Source organism: Poromitra crassiceps (genome assembly GCF_964638095.1).
Source record: "Poromitra crassiceps genome assembly, chromosome: 10".
NCBI lineage: Eukaryota > Metazoa > Chordata > Actinopteri > Beryciformes > Melamphaidae > Poromitra > Poromitra crassiceps.
The window spans coordinates 1,656,558-1,680,410 of NC_139631.1; the positions used below are offsets into that span (position 1 = coordinate 1,656,558).

Consider the following 23,853-nt stretch of genomic DNA (forward strand, 5'->3'; position numbering starts at 1 on the left):
CTAAATACAGTGTTCCTACATAAGTATGGAATTTGATTTTAGTATTTTCCAGGCCTGGAAAAGTATGGAAAAAATGTGTTTCCGGATTATTGTCTAGTGTGACTATCTGACTTCATTTTTTGAAATAAAATTCTGGATTTAGACAAAATACATTGATAATACAAGCAAGTGTTTTATCATGGCATCAGAATGTAACATACATGTTAAGAGTTTAATTTTAAAAGCGTGTAAATGAGTCACATTAAACATCTAGCTGTATTTTCCCAACCCGGTCTCACTGCCGGGGGAGTCAAAATACGTGGTGACCCCCCAGTGGTCTTGACAGTCTGATGTTTAAGTAGGTCAAAGTCGCACTAGGGAGAAGGGGTGGGAGTGGCGGACCCGTTCAAGTAAATGTATTTACTCTTTCAATGTCTGTCAAAGTTCAGCAGTCTGGTTTCCTCTCTCAATCCCCTACTTATATCTGTGGAAGGCTGGGGGATGGCGTCACCATAGGTGTCATTTACAATGGGGACATGTCCCCACCACCACCACTGTAATAATGGTCTGACAGAAAATTCTGGAAATTTGAGTATGAAATTTTGAAATGGAAAATATGTAGTCTAGGAACCCTGTAAATAATATTCAGAATTTAGAAAAAATAAATTCATAATAGAAACAAGTGTTTTATCAAGGCATCAGAATGTAACATAGCCTATGTAATATTTGTCCTTGAAAAGTGCTTGAAATCTATCATTACAAAAGAGGGACAACCCTGTTGATTTGTGCAGTCAGCCTGAAAATTGGAATACTGCATATTTTTATTCTAACGAGAGAGGGTGTGTTGCAGTAATGCAGTTGCAGAATGCAAACAGGATTACTGGGACACAAAGTATCAGCTTTGCATAGGTTTTAGTTATATTTTGACTTTGAAAATAATTTTTATATGTGGCTTTGTCCCATTGACAGTTTGTCCTAATGACGGCTAACAGACCGACAGCGTAGCCAAATTATGTGCAGGTGTCGCTTATTCTGTATTATATGAACAAAAATCAGTCTCATTCACTCAGACTTGGAAACGTTTTCTTTATTCTGATCAGATCATTGGGAAATATTTCCTCTTCACAAAAATAGGAACACATTTACATTTATAGTATATTCTATATTTAATTCATCTTAAAACTTTCTATTCATGTGAGTTTTCAGAGAACAAAAGTCAGCTCATGACAACTGTGACACAACAGGCGTGTTGCCGACCGTCAAGAATGGTCCCAGTGATGGCCATCCCAAAAAAATAAAACATTATCTTGGACAAGTGGCAGTCATCTTGAGGAGGAATGACTTCGATTGTGTTTAGATATGTGGTCAAAAGAGGTTGCTGATTGGTTATTTTCAGGCAATGCCGATGGGCATAGCCTATCAGTAAGAGCCTATTCAAAATATTCCCTGACTTACATTCAGGACCACAGGATCGTTTTGTGTTACTTCACATTACCTTGCTCATGGTAAGGCGGTTGGGTGAGACTATAGAACGGTCGAAGGTTCAATCAATAATCAATAATGTGGTTAATCTCTTACCCTTACACTCTGATGACTGTTGAAATGAATATACTGTATGTAGGAGGAGCACATCAGGGATATATAACGTTAGGGAGTAACATTCCTAAGAGTGATGTCTTCTAAAAGTAGTAAATAAAACTCCAAAACAATTCCCTAAGTCATAATTAAGCTCTGTAATTATGTATTCTCTTTGACAGAAATGTACTGTACAGTGGCCCTCGTGTCAGAAATGTCTTCCTAAAATGACTTTTGAAGTTCACACTCTCACTCTATGCAGTTCTGACTTGTAAGTAATGTTCAGTACAATCCCTCCATATAAAACAGTGTTTGGTGGCATTTCGCGGTCTCTTGGTACTCTATAGTGTTTCGACTAGCCATAGGTCATTATGCATGAAACAATTATTTCCTCTTGAAAGGCAACAATGGTTTATTCTTAATACAGCTGTAGCTGGATTTATGCAATTAGGGATGCAGTTATGAAAATGTTGGCCGATACCGATAACCGATATTAACATTGCCATTATGGCCGATAACGAGAAATATCAATGTCAGTATGATCGATATAAAAACAAGTTTCTATGATAATCAAATTTTGTGCATACTGAAAAACACATGTAAACACTGAATTTGAAAAAGTAATGTATATTTCCAAAACATTTGGAAAAGTCCATAAATCATAGATTTACCACTTTGCTTCCTCTCAAATATGAACATTTTGGCCAATACCAATAACCAATGTTAACATTGCTGTTATTTTGCTATTTGATATTAAAAAAATTATATCTCGCGCATCCCTCGATGCAACCAAACCTACCACTTAACATCCACGCACCTTTAGGGTGATCATCTCTCATAATTCAGTCGGTGGAAAATGGCGAAAAGGAAAATGCAAAACAAAGTCAAATCTTTCCAGCTAGATTTAATCTGTGTTAACAAAAATATGTACCTATAAAACGGTAACTTTTTTATTTCTACAGTTAACAGCAAAAAAAAAACAAAAAAAATCCATATCAACCCTCCGAGTGGTGTGTAATACTTTGCTGTGCCAGACAGCCGCTGCAAGACGATTGGACATTTTGTCACTGATGTCAACTGTAATGTAGTGGTGATGTCACCCAGGGCCACTGTGGGGCACCCATCCCCCTTGACTTGAGAGAGGGGTGCGTAGCCACTTTTGGCACTGAAATCTCAAGGCAGCTTTATTATTTAATATTTCTCTTACTCCACATCAACCTCTCTAATGAAGTCACATTTCTTCATCATACTTTTTTTTACACTGCAAGATAGAACAAGCTATATTTACTTGTGGATTTATCCATTATTCATTATCTCATTTATTCACTGAAGTTATAATTTACAGACAAAAAAATAAAAATAAAATACAAATCCACTCAAAAGAAAAACATCCATTCCAAGCTTAAGTATCTGTATAAAAAGATGTATCAAACATAGCTTTTGAAAGGTTGGGTATATAAAAAGGAAAAGAAAAACATAAAAAAATGAATGAGTGACCAGTTTACTTCATCTTTACTATATGGACAATGGCTTCTTTTTTCTACACCCTTCCATTCTTATGATTATAAAACAAAATAACTCAACATAACATACAACTGAACTTTTTTTTTTTTTTTTTTTTTACAAAACATTAAATCACAAAAGAAAAGCTGTGTTTTGGCTGTGCAAGGCTGGACTCGTTCTGAACTCGGCGCGAACCGTTACGATGAGGTATTCCGATCTTTTCAGAACGCACGCAGATCCACTCAGCGCATAACGTACACAGAAGCTTATGGCAAAAGTACTGCTCCTTTCTGAAGGGAAGAAAGGGGCGGAGCTACACTCCTGTAAAGCAGAAGTGGAGACATTCAGGATCTTCCCCACTCATGACGATGGAAACCCTACTGGTTGCATTCATTCCTGAGAAAATCCCATTTCATTTTGAAAAAGACAAAATAACGTTTTTGGAACAATTAAATAAAACACTGCAAAACTCACTTTCTTCTTGAGCAGCCTGCATTTATTTTCCTATAAAAAAAAAAGTGGGTGAAACTGTCATGTTTTTAAACTGAATCCCTGTCATGTTTACTCTTGTCTGACTCACTGAAAGCAGCCTGCGGGTATAAGCTCTGCCGTTTGCGCCAACCATTTCAGTCAGCGCGAAGGGAAATCCCTTTCCGCTCCCTGTGTCCGCTCTCAAACGCCTCCGCCGCTGTCAAACAACGCTAGCTAGCAAGCTAGCAAAGCAAAGTTTTGATGAAGATTTGGATTGTGCAATAAAGCAGGCCTGCTTGGTACTTTCGGTGGATGTTTGTAAAGATAACGGAGCATTCCCCCCCCCCGCGCTAGCCCAGAGTGAGAGTAAGAGCAGCCAGACTCTCTCCTGCGCTGGTACAGTGCGAAACAGAGACAGTCTGGCAAGCGAGACTACTGTACGTACTCTCTAATTTAGCCGATTTTGAATGCAACCACCAGAGGGCGACGTGATGCTCTTTCCCTCCTCACATCCCACATTCCCAGCTTCTCGTCTCATTTATCCTGCACTTCCGCCATCGCCCCTCACAGGCGTGCAGGATAAATTGGCTGGAGATGGCGTGAACAGTACGTGTATATGTGAAGCACCTTGACTTCTCGAGGTCAATTCACGTTAAGTCTTCTCTCACAGAAGTCCTACTGTACGTGAAGATGTCGACGTGGAAATTCAACTGTAGTGTTTTTGTTCAGCCTCCAGCGCTTGTTGGGAGCAAAACGTTTTGAGTGTATGTGTGTGTGTGTGTGTGTGTGTGTGTGTGTGTGTGTGTGTGTGTGTGTGACATTGGAACAATATAGGCGTCATGGCCACAACTGAGACGACGGTAATAACATCGACGCGCTGTTTGGACGGACGGTCCAGCGTTATGACCGTTATGACCAACACCGTTATGACCAACACCACAAGTCAAGCCACAAAAATGTTAACGACAAAACACTCCACACACACACAGCCCTCCACGGTACCGGCCGACACCCCTGCCCTGTCCGGTACAAACGCACACAGGTAATCGGCTAGACAGACCCACACGAGAGCAGAGAGCTCCTCTGGATTGGAACTCCAAAGCAGGAAGTGCTATGTGTCCCTGATGGGCCGAAACTCTAGACTTCACAAAAACTCTAGACGTCACAAAAGTAATGGCGAGGAGAGGGTCTCTTTGTAGCAGGGTGGTGGTGATGGTGGTGGTGGTGGCGGTTGATGCAGCATCCCTGCTCACACTGAAATCTCATAGGTGGTGCCTCCTACGCCCGTCACCTTTTTGACGTTACTATGGCGGCTAGGGCTGAGGGGGCCACCCTGGGCACTGGGGTGGCAGTCCATCTGCCCATTAACTTTACCCTGCATCATGGCCTCTCTGAATGGGAAGAGAAGAACAGAGACAATCATTCAACACAAGGGGTCAGAATGACGTTCAGTCGGGACAGGAAGTCCAAGCGGTCGGTTGGTGTCGCATGCGTGTTAGTCGTAGGTTGTGTTAGTTTTCTGCCGGATGACTGCAGAAGAGCAACAACATGCGTTTCCATCTCAAAGAAAAGATTTCAAATGTTACTAAGAGAGATGAGTGGGTGAAAGTGCAGTTGTTAGTGAAGCCATAGGCCTGGAGTGTTAGATGAGTGGGTGAAAAAGCATGCAAAAGAAAAAAGTGGGGTCAAGCAACTTTATTTATCTGACAACACATTTAGAAAAGAATACAATAAAAAAAATCTATAATGGCAAACAGTTAAAGCCAGTAACAGTAGGGCCTACACTATAGAGATCACACCAGACAGGAAATGGATATAAGGGTCTGATCAATCTTGTACAAATACCATACACTGTGTATTGTAGACGTATACGCATGCTACATGGCCTCAGTTATGACTACACTGAGGCAGACTAGGCCCGTGAGTCGCTGGCTCTGTCCAGCAGAGGGACCAGGGCTTCCAGTGGCACCCCCCAGTTCCCTTCTGCCCAATACAATGCATGCAGTCCCAGAGGCGTATGTTAGGACTCATACCTGGGGCCCCCCAGGCGAGGTGAGTCTGCCCTCTCGAGGGCGTTGATGAAGGAGAGTTTGTGGTGGGTGTAGGAGGGGGAACGGGGCATGGCGGGGGAGTGGTGGGGCTGGTGGCCCGGGGAGCGATAGTGGGCCTCGTGGCCAGGGGCCCGGCCCTGGCTGCTGTTGCTGCTACTGTGATCTGTGTGCAGGGAGCTGGAGGAAGTCCTGGGTGCGCGGCCCAGCGTGGAGCCGGTGTGGCGCAGCACAGGGGTCCGCTGGCCATAGCCCACCAGACCGGCCCCCATCAGGTTGTCCCTGGAGCCTCCGTAGCTAGGGGGTGTCTGGCCTCTGGAGCCGGGGCCACGGGGCCCGTCTGTGTAGCACACGTTGGGGGGCAGGCCGTAGCCCCCTGGGGTGTCAAACATGCCAGAGTCCTGGGCGTACGCCTGGGTCTGGGAGCGCCCATGCAGCATCTGCAGCTTCTCCCTCTCCTCCATCTCCTTTCGCTCCTGGATGGAAGCCATGATGGTCTGGGAGAGGTTATCGTAGCGCACCGGGGACGGGTCCCTCTCCCTCGGGTGGGGTGAATGCCTGCCCAACCCCCTGACGGGCATCACTGGACTGTAGGTGGGGGGGACCTGCTGCCTCTGCAGTTCGGGCCCCCGGATGTGGCACATTTTGGTGGGCAGGTACGGCGAGTGGAAGCCCATGGAGGGCATGCCGGGGTGGGCCATGCACTCCGTGGCAGTGGCTGGGGAGATGCTGGGGTTGAGCAGGCTGTCGTAGGACAGGCTGCCGTTGCGGTTGGACAGTGTGTTGGTCGAGAAGACACTCTTGTAGGGGGTGGAGGTGACCGTCTCGGGCTGTAGGGCCGGGAGCTGGCCCTTCTCCGGCCGGCGGTGCGCCTGCTTCAGGCTGAGCGAGCGCGAGTTGACAGGGTAAGAGTCCAGCTGCAGGGGCGAGGACTGGAAGGTGCGGTGGAGGGGAGCGTTGCTGTAGTCGGGCAGGTCCAGGTTGGGCTCGGAGCGGTAGTCGTGACCCCGGACGCCCTCTTCCAAAATGGCCGATGTCTTCCGCTCATCTGGCATCACGATCTGAGGAGCAAACAGAAGGAACAAACCAATGAGAAACGTAAAAGAAGCAGAACCAGTAGGCGGGTTTGACTTCCCAGAAGGTCTGTGGGAAAAGTGAATGAGTAAGGGGGCCATGTCGACATGAAAGCGTTTTCTTCAGGTCAGAGTGCTTCCACACACAGACACAGCGCACGCGGAGCGCTTATTTGTTGCTGTCCAAAAGAAATTACATTGATGAGCAGGGCTACTCTCCAAAAGTTTAACTTTTCGCTTGAAGTGCCCAGAGTGCTCCACCTAAAAACACTAGCCGCCAAGAGTGCCTGGTGCGGTGCTGGGAAGAGCAGCACTCCTAGCGCATCCTTACCCTCGAGAATGAATTGCAGAAAGGTCCTGGCAGCTCAATTAACCGCTCCTTGTGGACACGTTCGCTAATGCAACACCCTTCCCCACATAAATAAAGGTTTTCTAAGTAGTATAGTAATGATAATATAAATAAATTGAATAAATAGAAGTGTCAAACATTCAAACAAAGAATATAACCACTTCCCATAACCTACCTTCTCTCCACCAGCGTGGTAGTGGACTTTAGGCATGGTGCCAAACGAGGGCCTGAACTTGTACATGGCCGGGGTGGCGGGGTGAGTCTTGCCAGACAGAGAACTCTCTGAAATACACACACAGGCATGCACGCACGTGCACACACATACGCACAAGCACGCACACACGCGCGCGCACACATGCACACACACACACACACACACACACACACACACACACACACACACACACACACACACAGAAAGAAAGAAAGAAAGAAAGAAGACCATGGTTAAAGTCTGTCAATAAAATGAGATTATAAATATTCCAGTTCTATCTATTTTGATGCCCCTGTGCTCTGATCTGTTTAGTCAAATGAATTAACGTATCTGCAAAGAAACAAATTCCGCAAATTTATAGTGCTCCAAATGTCTACAAGCTTTTTGAGAAAAAGCGGTGAGAAGGGAAGGAATCGACTTATGTCAGCTGCAGTACCACGGACTAGCACCAGGCAGCAGTAGTGCTCCACGGGAGAGCCAAAAGTGCTCACTCCCTGACATAATGCACCATGACACTGGAGATCCTCAGAAGGGAACTGGTTAGTGTAGGTTCAGGGAATATATTATTAACATTTCATACTACTGAATGAAACAGTCCCAACACATGAGCACACTGAGTGCGCCCCCTGGCTGTAAGGCCTCCAAATAGCATCGCTTCGCCCACCCCTTGTTTACTCAGACGACGTCAAAAAGGCACTCATTAATTTCAGTTACACAGCAGATTCTAGTCCGGAACAATTCGTTTGGCAGAGCTCCAGCACTGGAAGATAGGCAGTGATTCATGTTGCAATTATCCCCCTCTGCTCTGAAATCCCTCCGTCGCACCACAAATCTCCCACCCGTTCAGTGACGGCGCTGACGGGGGGCTTTGCCACCTTGGTACAAATCACGCCTATATTCTCAAAAAGAAGCAGTTGGCCTGCCATGACACTCATCAGGCTGAAGCAGGGCTAAGTCACACACACACACACACACTGGCACAGGGGGGGTTGATCTAAGGAGGTGAGTTTGGGGGAATAGCCACAGGAAAGGGAAACGGGCTTGATGGTGACTGAGCGAGAGAGAAGGAAGGAGAACGATAAGGGGTGAGTGTGAACTGAGGGAGGGTAGTTGGTTACCTTCGCTGGAGGTCAGCTGGCTTTTCAGCTGGTTGTACCGGTCAGCTTTGGGCGGCAGCGGCGGCTGGGTCTCTTTGTCATCCAGGCCATCCAGGCTGCTTTTGGACTACAGGGAGGAGAGCAGGGGCTTAAAATCATCCAAAACCAGTGGGGGACTAACACAGCAAACAGAGGGGACCAGTGTTGCCAGATTGGGCGGTTTTGGGCTGGTCCGTTATTTTAACTGAACAAGATGATGTCCCATTTGAGCCAGGTATTTTCCTAATATTTGATTTCATATATATCCTATCCCATCCTATCCTATCATATCATATATTATATCATATGACACTATGAACATTAAATGAAAGGGAAAAGAGCCATAGTAATTATAAACCATTCACCTTGGAGCTGATGATGGTGCTATGGATGCCATTGTCGCTGACCTTGATGGTGATTTGCCTGTCTGACAGGTCCGGTCTGATGAATGGGGGCTGAATTTTCACCAGGGACTTCTTCCTGGGTTTCACTGTGTACCTGCAGAGAACATAGAGTCGATATATGAGAAGGAATGAAAGACAAGTACATGCAAACATGCATCCACACATTCATACTTGTCACTAGTCTATTGTACATACATACAATATATCTACATGTAGTCGATGGTTGACAAAATAGTAGAGAAAGCAAATATTATTTATTTTGTTTATATCAGACTCCATTTCTCATTTCAAGCTTTCTCCTGCCTCCCCCACTAACTTACACATTACAGTGTATTATCAAGCAATACATTCCTTTCACAGATAGGTAACACATAGATTAAATTAGCTTCATATTGGCACAATCTCAATTTAGCTAAATTCATTTTTACATTACGCTACATTTTACACCAGGAGGTTCAAAAACGTTTTCTTCAACAACAAAAAAATCCTCATAGTTACGAAGGCTGTGACTGCACTTTATATGCTCAGTTTTTCATGGCCATATTTTCAAACGCGATTTCTGCATTTCACCTCAAAATATATAAGATATTGTTAATTTTCCTCCCCCGATTATCAGTCTCAGCCCTAAAACACAACAACAATTCAGTTTGATTCAGCTCACTCCAGTCCAGTTGAGTCATTCATTAATGCATAAAAACCTTCCATTAGGGACTCCTCAACAACGGATGTTGGTAACAAAGCATGTCACGCCACCTGCTGGTGTCTGATTTTTATGGAGCGTGACTTGTCCCAATAGGGTGTTTCGCTGGCCTTTTGGGCCTCGGCGATGCTGCGTGTGTGAAACAGCGCATCAACGATGATGCCCCGCGCTCCGCTGCCCATTAAGTCTTGTTCTACAAAATGATCCAATCCTCTCGGCCATCTGCCTTCCCCCGGGGTAGCTGGCTGCATTCAGCCAGAACTGGATACACACCTCAGACTGCGCACGCGCACACACACACCACACACACACACACACACACACACACAGACACACGCACGCACGCACGCACGCATGCACAAACACATACACACACAGACACACACAGACACACACACACAGACACAATGCCGCAGTCTCTGTTCTGAATATAGTGTGAAGGTGTTGTACTATGGCAAATTGTGGCTTGATGCCATTGGCTTTGAAGGGCCACAACTCCAGCACACGCATAAATACACACGTGTGCACACGTGTGCGCGCGCACACACACACACACACACACACACACACACACACACACACACACACACACACACTCCAGGGATGTATTCAGGACCACATCAAAGCAGGAATACAGGAGTATTCATTAGATATTAATAGAAGTTGTATGTCTCTAGAGAGAAAGCGAGAAAGTGAATGCACACACAAACACAAATGCACATACACACACAGGCGCGCGCACACGCACGCACGCACGCACGCGCGCGCACGCACACACACACACACACACACACACACACACACACACACACACACACACACAGAGAGAGAGCTTAGGACAGCATCTTACCTGGGTGCCAGTGGACTACATAAGACGTACTCCACGTTGCCACAGCAACCCTTGGTGAAGGGATTTACTCCTCCGCGAAACTTGCCCGTCACCTGAGGAACACAGCGCCATGTGAGTCACCGGCAAAAGGTACAAGGCCGCAGCATGCACACACACACACACACACACACACACACACACACACACACACACACACACACACACACACACACACACACACACACACACACACACACACACACACACACAGAGGACTACTGCTTGAATAATGAAAAAGTTGTTTTCATTGTTCAAGTGTCACTACAACAATCTATGTAGGTATCTGCGTCTGTCGTGTTAAAGGGACAGCTCACCCTAAAATCCAAAATGCATCTTTTTCCTCTCACCTGTAGTGCTATCTATCCATCTAGATCATTTTGTGTTAATTACCTGAGTTTGGGAGATATCGGCCCTAGAGATTTCTGCCTTCTCTCGAAAAAAAGGAGTTCAAAGTGAGAGAAAAAACTAAACAACAAAAAACATTTGAAAAACTTAACAGCAATCCAAGATAATCCACAGACCTGCTCAAAACAAGGTCTGTGGATTATCTTGAGTAACCGGGTCATGATTTCTGGAAAGAGACATTGCTGTTGAGTTTTTCCAAATGTATTTCTTGGCGCTTTGAGCACCACAAGCCGAGCGCCATCCAGTTTCATTTTATTTGAGAGAAGGCAGAAATCGCCACGGCCGATATCTCCAAAACTCAAGCAACTAACACAAAATTATCTAGATAAATAGCACTACAGGTGAGATAAAAATTATGTATTTTGAATTTTAATATTGCATAATTTAAATATGCATGTATAGATTTCAGAACAATCGTGTCAGCAGCTCTTGGGCCAGTCGGTGTTTCCTCACCTGTTCATTGGTTGTTCGACCTCGGGTCACAAGCACCATATGGAAACCTGTGAGTCCGATGACTGGAATAAAGAAAAGCCCTGCGATACACATCACCACCAGACTGGACACTGGGAGTCAAGGACCACGACAACAACAACATCAACAACATCATAAGGTCACATGCAGGTGTCGGGACCCTGAAGCCCTACCAGCTTATGGAAGGGTTAATGCCCGACCAAGTGTCCATTATCTATATACGCTTGCCAAAGAAAAAAGAAGTAAGACCATTGGTTTATATTTTTATGCGTATTGCAATCAAAATATAAAGTTTTTCACAAGCCATACCTCAGTTTCCCTGGTAACATCTTTTTCCTCGGATTTTGGCACAAGGGATAGTAACATCTTGTCCTGTGTATTAATTAATAATGAGGGTTTAACTAATACCTGGACCAATCATTACAATCCCATCAGGTTATCATGCAATGGAAACATTGTTCACTACTCCAGTAAATAGGACGGTCCTGATAAGACTTGGCAAACGGAGACAAGCTAAGGTCCGCGGGCCAACTGTGGCCCATTGCCCGTTTTTAAGTAGCCTGACGCTGCCAGATGTTGTTTGTTTTCACATAACCACCTGGGAACGAGTCGCTCAGGAAACCGTATGAAAGGGCAGGCACTTTCAAAAATACCTGGCAGGTGATTGGATGAGCCATCTGTCTATCACATGCTCTCTCCCGCTGTCGACACACCAAGTGGCCCACCATGATTTATGTATTTATTTATGTATTTATTTATGCATTTATTTATTGGGGGGGCATCATACATACTGAATTTTGGTGAAACTATCTCTACCAATAGTCAACAGTTGACCATTTTTGCATGTTGTGATTTAACTTCAATAGCCTATCTACAGATTTACACATTGCATCATAAGGTGGACACTTGGGCCTTGAACTGTATTCATTGAGAGTTGTGGGGGAATGTTGGAGACTGCCTAGTCCCTTTCTTAACCTTTTCTCCTCTTATTTTTTACCCAGCTTATTTTTTTACAGAATTTTGCTGAAATCCATTTCCCCCAAATCCAAATCCATATCAAGATGTTCATGAACAAATGAGATAGGCTCTGTCCAACACTATCCTTTATTCTAAACTGCCAAAGAACTTTTTTTTTTTTTAAGGAAACGCCCTCAGTAGCCAGCTGGCTGCCGATAGAAGGATACGTGACGGTGGTGTGCAGCGCGGCCAGCCTCTCCCGGTGGTGGAGGACGAAGATGAGGCCGAAGGAGAAGACTCCCACCATGTGGATGGTCAGCGACAGCAGGAAGAGGAAGAAGTAGCGGTAGTTCCTCCGTCCGATACAGTTGTTGACCCAAGGACAGTGGTGGTCGAAGTCCTGGGGAGGGAGGGAGGGAGAGAAACAGACCGAGTTAACATCGTCAGAATCAAGGAAAAATGTTAAAATCATATGAGTTAAGGTGCTTCAATAAGTTCACTTCTCCAATAGACACCCACAGAAATGCATAACAGTGATATTGATATTTTTTGGACTTGAGGTTGCCAATAGCCAATATTTGTCTCAGTTATCAATATATTTAATTTTCTTGCAAAAAAATATTGAAGTAATTCACACACACACCTCTACGCAGTTGTCACAGACGCTGCAGTGCGAGCAGCGCGGCGGCCTGTAGAAGTGGCAGGTGGCGCACCACTTCATCCGCACCTGGATGCCCTTGATCTCCACGTTCTTGTAGAGCGGCGCCCGGAAATCATCGTCCTTGTCCTCGTCCTCGTCCGCTGTGGGGAGATACAGAGATATACAGATTAGGGATGTTCATCAGTTATCGAAAATCGATAATTGATCGTTAAGGAATGGAATCGATCATGTTCTGTCTGCAGACAGAGCAGACCACTGTTATCTGTCTGCAGACAGAGCTGTTATCTGTCTGCAGACAGAGCAGACCATGAGAGAGAAGTGAATATTTTTGATAAATGTGACCTATTCCCTCCACCGTTAACACTGGTTTATGAGCATGCTGTGACACATTTAGAACATACAGGATGTTTTGTTACGTTTGGTTACAAGGGCCCATGAGGTCCTTGGTGGTGCCGTGGATAGTGACATCATCAGTGATGTCATAAACCCTACTCTGCTGGTGGTATAAATAGGAGCAGTGGTTAGGGCCTGACTGGTAATCCATCATGTCTCTGCCACAGCCTGTGGTGAGGGGGCTGCTGGGCGAAGCACCTGAGGTTCCATCTGGCCATCGCTTTCACTCTGTCCATGCTGGCTGCAGCAGCTGTCAAGTACAAAGTGACAGAGCCCAGGAAACTGACCTATGCTGACTTCTACAAGCAGGACGATGCTACCAAGGAGTTCAACGCCATGAGGGGAGCCAGCATCTTGAGTGTGCGGCCCTCTGGCAATTAAACCTGTGTCCCTTATTGTGCATTTCCAATCTGAAGCTGAAGTTCCTTCTCACCCCTCTGGACGTTATTTACTGATCAGATGTGAACATCACTGCTCTTATGTTCCTCTAAAATTCTATTCATGTCAATAAATAAATAGGACGAGTAGATGGCGGGGGATCAGTTCGACTATGAAACTCAGAGGTGAACGATGACAAGCACCAGTCCAGCGTACCAGCCCACAGTGACCTGGAGACCTTTTCATCTTGTGTTCTCACCGACACCCGGGGGCGAGCCCCAGCTAACTACTGAGAATCAACCTATACAGTCCTTTACGGTCCCTTCAGAACATTTTGGTCCTTCAAGCCAGATCTCTGCCCTACAAAGAACATGTTGGTCCTTGGAGCCACGAGCCAGATAGCAGAACATAACCCTGGCATGGAGTACGACATGAGAAGGACTTTGCCTTGTGGACTCCATTAGCTAGAGACCCTGAGCCGTGAGAAACCACAGGGGCAGCTGGGAGAGCTGCTGCTGACAGAGCTGCATAAAGTGGGTGAAGATGTGGAGAGCCCCACAGCTGGAAAGGTGATTGCGTTGGATATGGATTCAATCACAAGCCATGGAGGTAGCGCCGAGCTGAAGCCCGTTCACTTCGGACCTTATCGTAGCCCTCTCCTGGTCTTCAAATCTTACAGCTTTAGCCCATGTTACAGGACCAAGGAGAAGTTCTCTGTAACTTACAGCAACACTATAGAACCGAAAGTGCTTCTGTCGGTTTGACCTGACGGGAACCTGCAACGACGCTGACCTCCAGTGGCAGCACATGAGACACTGCCCTTTGACTGGAAACCAGCTGCTCCAGGATCTTCTGTCCTACAACCTGTCCCTGATTGGCTGATCAGAGCGCAGCTCTGATGAGGAACGTAGTGTTTCTACAGATAAGTATATCAAGAAGCTGTTTAGCACTGATGACGTCATCGGTGATGTCATCAGTAACACACATGCTGCCTGGCATAATGTAGCGAATTCGCGCTTGTTAGTATGGGAGATCCAGGTGGGATTTGAACTCTTAAACACTGCAGTGTTAGTGTGCCTTGCTCTGCCTATTGAGCTACACACAGGGAAATGAACCCCGAACCTTGGCAGCATTAGCCCCGATTATACCACACAGGGGCATTTAGATCAATGATGAAAAGGGACTTTCCTTTGTGCGACTCTGCACTGAATCAAAGTGTTTTCTGTGGATCTTTGCACACGGTGCCACTCTGCCGTGACGGGAGAGCCTTTTTTTTCTTCTCTTGTGCTCCGGAGCGATGCAAAATAAAATGTCTTCGTTTCAGCTGATCAAAGAGAGGGCACATTGGAAACGAGCGGCGCAGAGCTCCGGGATGAAAAACGCTGTTTCACACACACTCCCAATAAGAACCGGAGCGAGAGCCAGGTAGCTGAGCACTTTATGACAGAAAAAAGAGGGACAGTGAAAGAGCAAAGAGGTAAACAGAGCAGACCACGGCAATAAACCGTCCCATAGTCTGGAGATTGCTCTGTTATTATGGTGCTCCAGTCTCTTCAAATAGATTTTAAAGGTAAAGCGCCTGCCAAGCCTGAGGAGGAAAAAGCATTTACGCCTGCATGTCCTCCTCAGAGAAGCAGTTTATTTCATCCCATAATACATCTACACTGCAAAAAATGGTCTAGCATTTTTCTTGAATTAAGTGTGTGTGTGTGTGTGTGTGGGGGGGGGGGGTCTGACAGTGGGGTGAGATACTTTTACTTGTTTGTAATGAAGTTTCACCTACAGAAATTTGCATTCTAAAATGTGAGATCTAAACTTTTTGCATGTACTCATGTATGCGTGTGTGTGAGTGTGCGTGCGTGCGTGTACATGTATGTCGGTCTCTGGAATAGTATGTTTTTTGTGTGTGGCATTTCCTGCTTTATTTGACAGGGAGACAGTGAGAGAGACAGGAAGGTACGGCCGGGGGAGAGAGAGAGAAAGGGGGACACATGCAGCAAATGACCGCGGACTGGATTCGAACCCGGGTCACTGGACTGGGCCTTATGGTGCTACACAGTTAGCCAACAGGGCGCCCCCGGGATACGTTGTTTTAAGGAAGAATTAAGATTTTAAGATGCAATACTTGACTGAATGACTTGTTGAGGTGGACCCTCCCCACACACACAAAATCCATGTTAAATTCCACATGGTAGGCCTAATCCTCGGATCAGAGAAACTCCATTCGAAAATGAACGCTTGCATGAAGATTAAACTCACTTTTAAACCCATGAGTTACCATTCTCTGTCATTCCAGAGTGTGTAATCATCTGCCTTCTTTTACATATTGAGCAGCACCACCACCACAAGGGATAAACCTTCCCTTGAAGGACTTTACTGATAGAGAAGGACCTGGTAAGCAGCCAGAGGGCATACTGTATCTACTAGCAGGAGGGATTTAACTGCATTTATTCCTCACACAGCATCAGTGTGTGTGTGTGTGTGTGTGTGTGTGTGAGAGAGAGAGATAGAGAGTGTGTGTGTGTGTGTGTGTGTGTGTGTGTGTGTGTGTGTGTGTGTGTGCGCGCGCGCGTGCGTGCGTGTGTGTGTCTAATCCATGTGTATGAGTGTTTGCAGCTGAAGTATATCAACACTCAGGACAGCTTGAAATCTGTAAGTGGCAGCCGTTTATTTCAGGAGACTTGACACTCTTATCCAGAGTGACTTACAGAGAGCAGTGAGTGTTCAGTGTTTGGCTCAATGGCACTGTGGCAGGATTAAAGGCAGCTGATGGACACTCTGGCTATTGTTGGTATGGAGTGGCTGATCTTTCAGTGATGTGAAGGGTTCTTGAACCACTTATAGGCCCGCCATGCCAAATTACAGGTTTTATATTTGCGCTGTTGTCATTGAGCTGGTGCTGTTATCCTCAGTAACATACACGGTAGGGATGCACGATATTGGATTTTCTTTGTCGATATCCGATACACTATGTCGATATTTTCCAAATCTTTTGCCGATTTCTGGTGTGGGGAACAAACCTGACCTTTTGACAATGGGATGGTCACTATAACTACTGAATCCTACGGTCTTTTCATTGTGTTCTTGTGTTTTCTTGTTTTATGAAGACCACAATGGAAATAAATAACCGTGGATCTTCTGTGGTCAAATATACAGGATTTTTCTGTTTTTTGTTTTTTAGGTGATCATATTTTTCTAGAAAAAAAAGGATAAGTGGGTGGTGCTGTCTGTGGCAGTGACAGTCACGATTGTGATGTCATCAGTGATGTCACTTGAGCAATTGTGATGTCATCAGTGATGTCACTTGAGCAACTGTGATGTAGCATGAGCCGATGGCGCACGATGCCGCCTAGGTGGGTCGGCGGTGTCTGTCTGTCTGCCTGTCAGGCATGACTTTGGGAGCCCGCGGAGTGGGCGAATTCCATAACTGCAGACATGGCGCATCATCTCCAGAGTCTCCACCCTAGGAATCGAGCATGCAAGATTCCTAGTATATATATATAATTGCAATCATGAACTGAAATATATGCTGGCAGTATTTCTTCTTTTTTTACATGCTTTCAATTTCAGCAGTTATAGAAAAAACTAGATGATTGAATAAAATGATTGAGGGTTTACTCAGTCTTCCTACAAGAAAGGATTTTCATCAACATGCAACAGGCCTGAGATTCTGCATAGTGGCAACACGCCTTTTAACCAGACTGTGTGCAAACTGAAAAGAAAATGGCTTATTGTGTTCTGCAAATTGCAGCACATTCTTGGAAAATTGCACTAAATTGTGAAATTTGCAATTCTGATAGGTTTGCATCTAACTGTGTAGCCCTATTAGCCACAAGTAAGCGTCTCTCTCTGAATCCACAATCTCCCCTCTTATCACCTCATCTTCTCCAAGAGAGAAATCTTTGAAGAAAAAGAAAGTGACTGTAAATAACTGCAATATTTGAGTATAAATAGGAGCTAAATGGAAACACTCAGTACGCTCGGCTCCTTCATCTTTTCACTCTCACAGTCTGGGTGATGGAGTGATTTTATAAGCAGATGTAATTTGATCGCTCTTCATTCATTTTTGATGCAACTTGCCTGGTGCATCTGCTGCCTCTGAAACAACATCAAGAACTCAGAGGCTTCAAATTAGTGCGTGCTAGTGAACGAAATGAGCAAATAAGTCATCCCAGACTGAAATAGTGCAAAACTGGGTTCCCATGTTAACTCTCTTCCGTCTCTTTCCTCTTTACACAGCCATTCTCTGGGCTGTCGATAAAAGCCAGCAGGGCAAAGGCAGCAGAAGGCGACTGTCTCCTCTGGGAGGACTTTAGATAACGCCATATGCGCCATAATGATTATTACCCCCTTTATGGGCTTCCTAAAGACAGGTGCTTATCATTTACAAGCACATTACAAACATCCCCTGGAAGCAGGTTCACTGTGATGATCACTACTTAACCCAGGCAGGGAAGCCTGCATGAGAGGCGGTGAGCTGTGGTGGATCGTGCTGCGCTCCACGCCGGGCCGGACAGCTGAGAGGCAGTGAATGCACGGCGCAGTGTGAAGGCTTGGATAAGGTGTACCGTGTGTACCCTGGGGCCGCGGGCTGGAGACGGGCCTTGTGTGTGTGCAGCGCCCCCTGCCTGGGGCCGCGGGCTGGAGAGTTTAACAGGCTGTCACAGGGAGATAATGGGCCAGTAAGAGGCTGGGGTGGGTTTAGGGAGGGGGGAGGATCTGATGGATGTGGTGCTGTTAGAGGTGAACCCTCCACGTGTGGAGCCTACCTGAGAGGGAGAAGACATTTGTCTTACTCGCATGCACAGAGACAGAGGGAACCAGGGTTTGAGTCGACACACAGACTTTTAGAAAACAATACCAATATCTTTGGACTGGAAATATTTTGTGACAATATTTAATATGTTTATATGTTTATGTTTAATATGTTTCTGACCGTTTTCATGCAGAGGTCGCCTTTACCGAATATTCTCCGTCATTGACATAATCTTTTAAAAAATCTGAAGGCCGTCCGTCATTTTGACAGATTACGGAACAGCTGGACAGCACAATGAGAGAGACAGACACACAGACAGACAGAGACAGACAGACAGACAGACAGAGACAGACAGACAGACAGACAGACAGATAGACACACACACACACACAGGATTTTTTCCTCACAGCACAAACAGTGTCAAAAACCGTCTGTTCAGCGGTGGGGACTGACTTCTACAGGCTGCGTTCCTTTGTGATAGTTGAAGTAACGTTACTGGGTCGGTTCGTTTTATAACAAGAGTTTTCCACCTGGGTGGTGTCAGGACCTTCGGGTCAATCACAGTGCTTAAAAACAGTAAACTCCGCTCAACCTGGATACCAGGCGACATGAAACAGACAATTAAATGACAGACAGCCAGGAGCCGCGGAGTTGACAGATTGTTGTGAGACATTCCTTCCTATTTTCAACCCAGTGTGATAAAACAATGTGTTCAAGTGAATTTAACTTGTTTCAATGAAGCAGCGTCGTTATGAGCGAAGCTGCTGCTGTGTTTCTGCCATCTATCCATCAGTTATTTTAAATCCAACGACACATCACTCTGTGTAAAGATATCTGCTTTTATCATGATTATCATTGAACATTTTTAAATGACAGGTAATAATAGATTATGATGATAGAACTTTTACAACCTTCACCTTGTCAGTCAAAATGACAGACGAGAAAGTCTAACACAACCTCTGTTTTCATGCCAAAACAAGTCCCCCCAAAATGACCAGTCGACGCCGACGACTACTACTACTATTACTACTACTACTACTACTACTACTACTGCTATTAATAAAACTACTGCTGCTACTACTACACACTCACAAACACATAGTCACACACAGTCACACATGAACATGCATATTTTCCAACACACATACACACACCTCTGGGGTAAACTCCGGGGTCCATGAACGTCGCCATGCTGAAGTTGGCCAAGACGAAGAGGAAGACCAGGCCATTGTAGAGAGGCACAACGGGAGAGATCACCTTGGTCAACCAGGGGCACCTAGAGAGAGAGAGAGAGAGAGAGAGAGAGAGATTAGGATTATTCAATTCTAATGTGAAATCTAAGGTTTCAGAGATATGAGGTGCACACATTCAAATGGCAACATACACACACACACACACACACACACACACACACACACACACACACACACACACACACACACACACACACACACACACACACACACACACACACACCAGATTTGCAGCTTGCTAATCCCGTCTAAATGGGAAAAGACTGCCTTTGCAAAAAAAGAGCCCACACCGTGATCGTCTAAACTGAAAACGTCTGCCTTCGGATTTTGAAATAATCACAATATTTGCATCAGTCTGCTATGCCTGGAGCCAGGAGGACAGAATGCCCCCCCAACACACACACACACACACACACACACACACACACACACACACACACACACACACACACACACACACACACACACACACACACACACACACACACACACACACACTTCCCCGTCCTCAGAGGGGGTCTGCTGATGAGCAGTGACTCATGAGGCCAGGGCTATAGTTGGGCCAGCAACAGAGCTATATTACAATGTAGGCTGGCCAAGGCATTTCCTGGAATATGTGTGAGAATTACAGGAAGAAACCAACCTGACCCAACAGACTGACCAACAAACAGACTGACCAACAGACTGACTGACTGACTGACAGACCCAAGTCCACTCATATTGGAGCGCACCGTTTTAAACATAGGTCTTATTTGGACGCAGGTGACTAATTTCAAGTCGTGCAACAGAAAGCCTCCCATCTGGCGGGACTGGCTTGCTGCAGGGTGTGTAAGTAAAGTAACGCAACTGACCCCTGACCGTGATAGAAGTTCACTTCTATTCAAGGGCACTGTTTGAAACATAGGCCTCTCATTCTGTACTTAACTGTATCAGCTCTACCGTATATCTGAGCAATCAGGAAGTCACTGGAAACACCACAGCAGATGCTGGATCATTGAATGCATTGAATATATTTAGGGCCAATAGAAACAATCATAGAAAATGAGGGGCACTCTGAGAACACAGACCCCCTGTCTGCTATCCCTAGAATAAGAATGCAAAGTGTGTGCGTGTGAGTGAGTGAGCTGAGCAGCAAATTGTGTTTCGGCCACACATGCTAGGGATGGGGCCTATCCGATCCAATATCGGTATCGGGTGCCGATATTGGCACTAATTCAGGAATCGGATCGGAAATTGGGGGGGGGGGGATATATATATATATTTTTTTTTTTGCAATTCCAGCGCGGGCACAGGGGGCGCTGGCCGTAATTTGCCCATGTATAATAGTATCCTTCTTTGCCTTGTATATTTTCTTAATTTTGTCTGCTTTTTGCAAGGTATATTAAAAAAAATCTTTAATTGGCCAAATCTTTGCCTATACTGTATATTCAAGAAAAACATTGGTATCGGCATAATATCGGTATCGGCAGATATCCAAATTCAGGTATCGGAATCGGATCGGAAGTGAAAAAATCGGTGCATCCCTAACACATGCTATGTCGTTTTACGTGCGATGGCGCTGAATCTTTCAGGAAGCGTCAAGAGCACCCCTGCAGGAAGACCTAACGGAGCCAGGTATTTTTTTTTTAGCCAATTAAGGACCGACCAAAGGGGCAACAATGGCTAATTAGTGGTCAAAAAGAGGTTCAGCACCATGGAGAGCTACATTCGTTAGCTACGGATGGAGCTCACCTAAGTGGAGGAGCGCACACCTGACTGGAGTTTGAATCATCCAGGGAAGTGGACTATGAAAACTCTCTGGGGAGAGAGAGAGGAGACGATGCACGCCAACTCTGTGAGCGAGGCCTGACTGAATGGCCAGGGGACGGGTTAGTAGTGATATGGAAATCTTGTGAGTCGGATCGGGATCTGCTCCAGAATCTTCCTCGTCCAGAGGGACGAGACTGAAAGTGAAGATGTGCCGACATGGAGGTATTTGAGCAGACCACAGCCTGAACCCCAGCTGTGGGCTATTTTACCATCACACACACACACACACACACACACACACACACACACACACACACACACACACACGCACGCACACATCATGCAGCTCTCCGTGGTGCCCCCTGCATGGAAACCCGTGTGGGCTGTCAGAGCAGGTCTGACAGCGGGGTCACCAAGTAGGAACGTCTTTATTAGGCCTGCGACGCCTGTACAACAGTGTGCTCAACAACAGTCAATAATATCTACCATACCGGCGTCAAATCTGACCTTCTCCTCTGCCTCCGAGTCATAACTCAGTGCTGTGAAATATTCAGCTGTGAAGACAGTACCTGCATCACTCGCTCAGGGAGATAAACCGTATCTCCATCAGAGAGCGCTTCAGCCCTATTTGATCACCTGGACTCAAATGTCAAGACATTGTTTGCTTCCTGTAGGGGCGGAGTCTCTCCAGCTAACTGCTCGTCGTGTGGATAGATCGAGTCTATGAATTAATAAAGGGGCTGAGGGAAAAAGGGAGGGATGGGTTTCAAAGGAAGGAGCGTCGCTCGTGTGTCCAGCTTGCTTGCCTGGAATAATGACCTATGCACGACACACGCACACATATACACTGTACACGCTTATGCACAAATGATAGATGCACACACTTGTGCATACACAGCCAAAACACGCCTGGCCCAGGATATTCTGACGTCAGGAAGTCAATCTCCTGGTACGAGCGCCCTGAGATCATCTTCAATCTATACCTCCTCTCTCTCCCCCTCACCATTCTCTCTCCCCCTCACCAGTCTCTCTCCCCCTCACCAGTCTCTCACCCCCTCGCCAGTCTCTCTCCCCTCACCAGTCTCTCACCCCCTCGCCAGTCTCTCTCCCCTCACCAGTCTCTCTCCCCCTCACCAGTCTCTCTCCCCTCACCAGTCTCTCTCCCCCTCACCAGTCTCTCTCCCCCTCACCAGTCTCTCTCCCCCTCGCCAGTCTCTCTCCCCCTCACCAGTCTCTCTCCCCCTCACCAGTCTCTCTCCCCCTCACCAGTCTCTCTCCCACCGCCAGTCTCTCTCCCCCTCACCAGTCTCTCTCCCCCCCGCCAGTCTCTCTCCCCCTCACCAGTCTCTCTCCCCCCCACCAGTCTCTCTCCCCCTCATCAGTCTCTCTCCCCCTCACCAGTCTCTTTCCCCCCGCCAGTCTCTCTCCCCCCGCCAGTCTCTCCCCCCCTCACCAGTCCTCTTTTGCTTTGTTGAATTATTCAGAGGTGCGGCTGCAGTGCAGAGAGAGAGAGAGAGGGGGGGGGGGGGGCGTTGTGGAGGCAACAGGCCAGAGGTGGCCGCCGACACAACAGCCCAGTCTCACAGGAAATCATTTAATAGCAACGTTGGGCCACAGCGCAAAATGTTGTAGTTCACAATAACGGCTCTTTACTTTTCAACCATAAGTAATATTGAATGTTTTTAAGCATAACCCTAACCTTAAACCAAGTTGTTTCACTTGCCTAAACACAATCAAACTTGTTGCATGTTTTTTCAAATGAACATTCAAATTAACCGTTTGAAATTTACGTTGACATTAAAAGTTTGCAGAAATGTAAAAAGCGTTGCCATGTAACAATTGTACAGCATTGCCATGTAACCATTTTACAACGTTGTCAAGTAACAATTTTACAGCCGTTATTGTGAAAATATAATGTTTTTTTTGCGCTGTGGAACAACGTTGCTATTACACAATTTGCTGTGAGACTGAACTAGTCTGCAGTTTGGGCCCTGAAGGCATCATGCCAGTTTAATTAGTCTACACATCAGCCTTTGTAAACATCACTGCAGCGCATCACCGGCGAGGTCAGGGTGCCTTCAGGTTCAGCTCACTCGTGTTGTGATGCAGTGCAAGCAGATTATGAGTCAATTACAAGCAAAGGTAAAATCTCTCTTTATAATCATTAATAGGACATTAAATTACATTTAATGTGATGCCATTAAACCTACTGTACCGCAGCCCCATTAAGTATTCAACCCCCTGATTGTTCTGCACAATGTTTATTCTATCATATTCTCATTATAATGATTAGCATGTGCTGACAATGTGCTTATAATGAGCTTAGGATGTCTCAGGAAATTAGAAAGCTTTGAGCACTACTTCAAAGTGTTTGAGTATGATTTCTTTGTAGATTGGATAAAGATGAGCTTTGAAGATAAGACTTTTATCCCCACCCACTTTGTGCCTTTTAAGGACAATCCACTTGCTCACTTGACTGAAAGTCGTCT

General features: G+C 45.8%; 1 protein-coding gene across 1 annotated transcript in view; it reads right to left on the minus strand.

The window, feature by feature from the left end:
- Window positions 1–4,777: 4,777 nt before the first annotated feature.
- zdhhc8b (zDHHC palmitoyltransferase 8b) overlaps window positions 4,778–23,853 on the minus strand; it is a gene marked incomplete at both ends in the record, with an annotated part of 88,127 nt that continues 69,051 nt past the window's right edge. Inside the window, 10 exons of the mRNA XM_083645218.1 lie at window positions 4,778–4,919; window positions 5,562–6,637; window positions 7,174–7,280; window positions 8,331–8,436; window positions 8,714–8,846; window positions 10,303–10,394; window positions 11,200–11,302; window positions 12,402–12,574; window positions 12,818–12,975; window positions 19,517–19,638. Of these exons, the coding sequence (XP_083501344.1) occupies window positions 4,778–4,919; window positions 5,562–6,637; window positions 7,174–7,280; window positions 8,331–8,436; window positions 8,714–8,846; window positions 10,303–10,394; window positions 11,200–11,302; window positions 12,402–12,574; window positions 12,818–12,975; window positions 19,517–19,638 (2,212 nt within the window). The remainder of the gene's footprint in view (window positions 4,920–5,561; window positions 6,638–7,173; window positions 7,281–8,330; window positions 8,437–8,713; window positions 8,847–10,302; window positions 10,395–11,199; window positions 11,303–12,401; window positions 12,575–12,817; window positions 12,976–19,516; window positions 19,639–23,853) is intronic.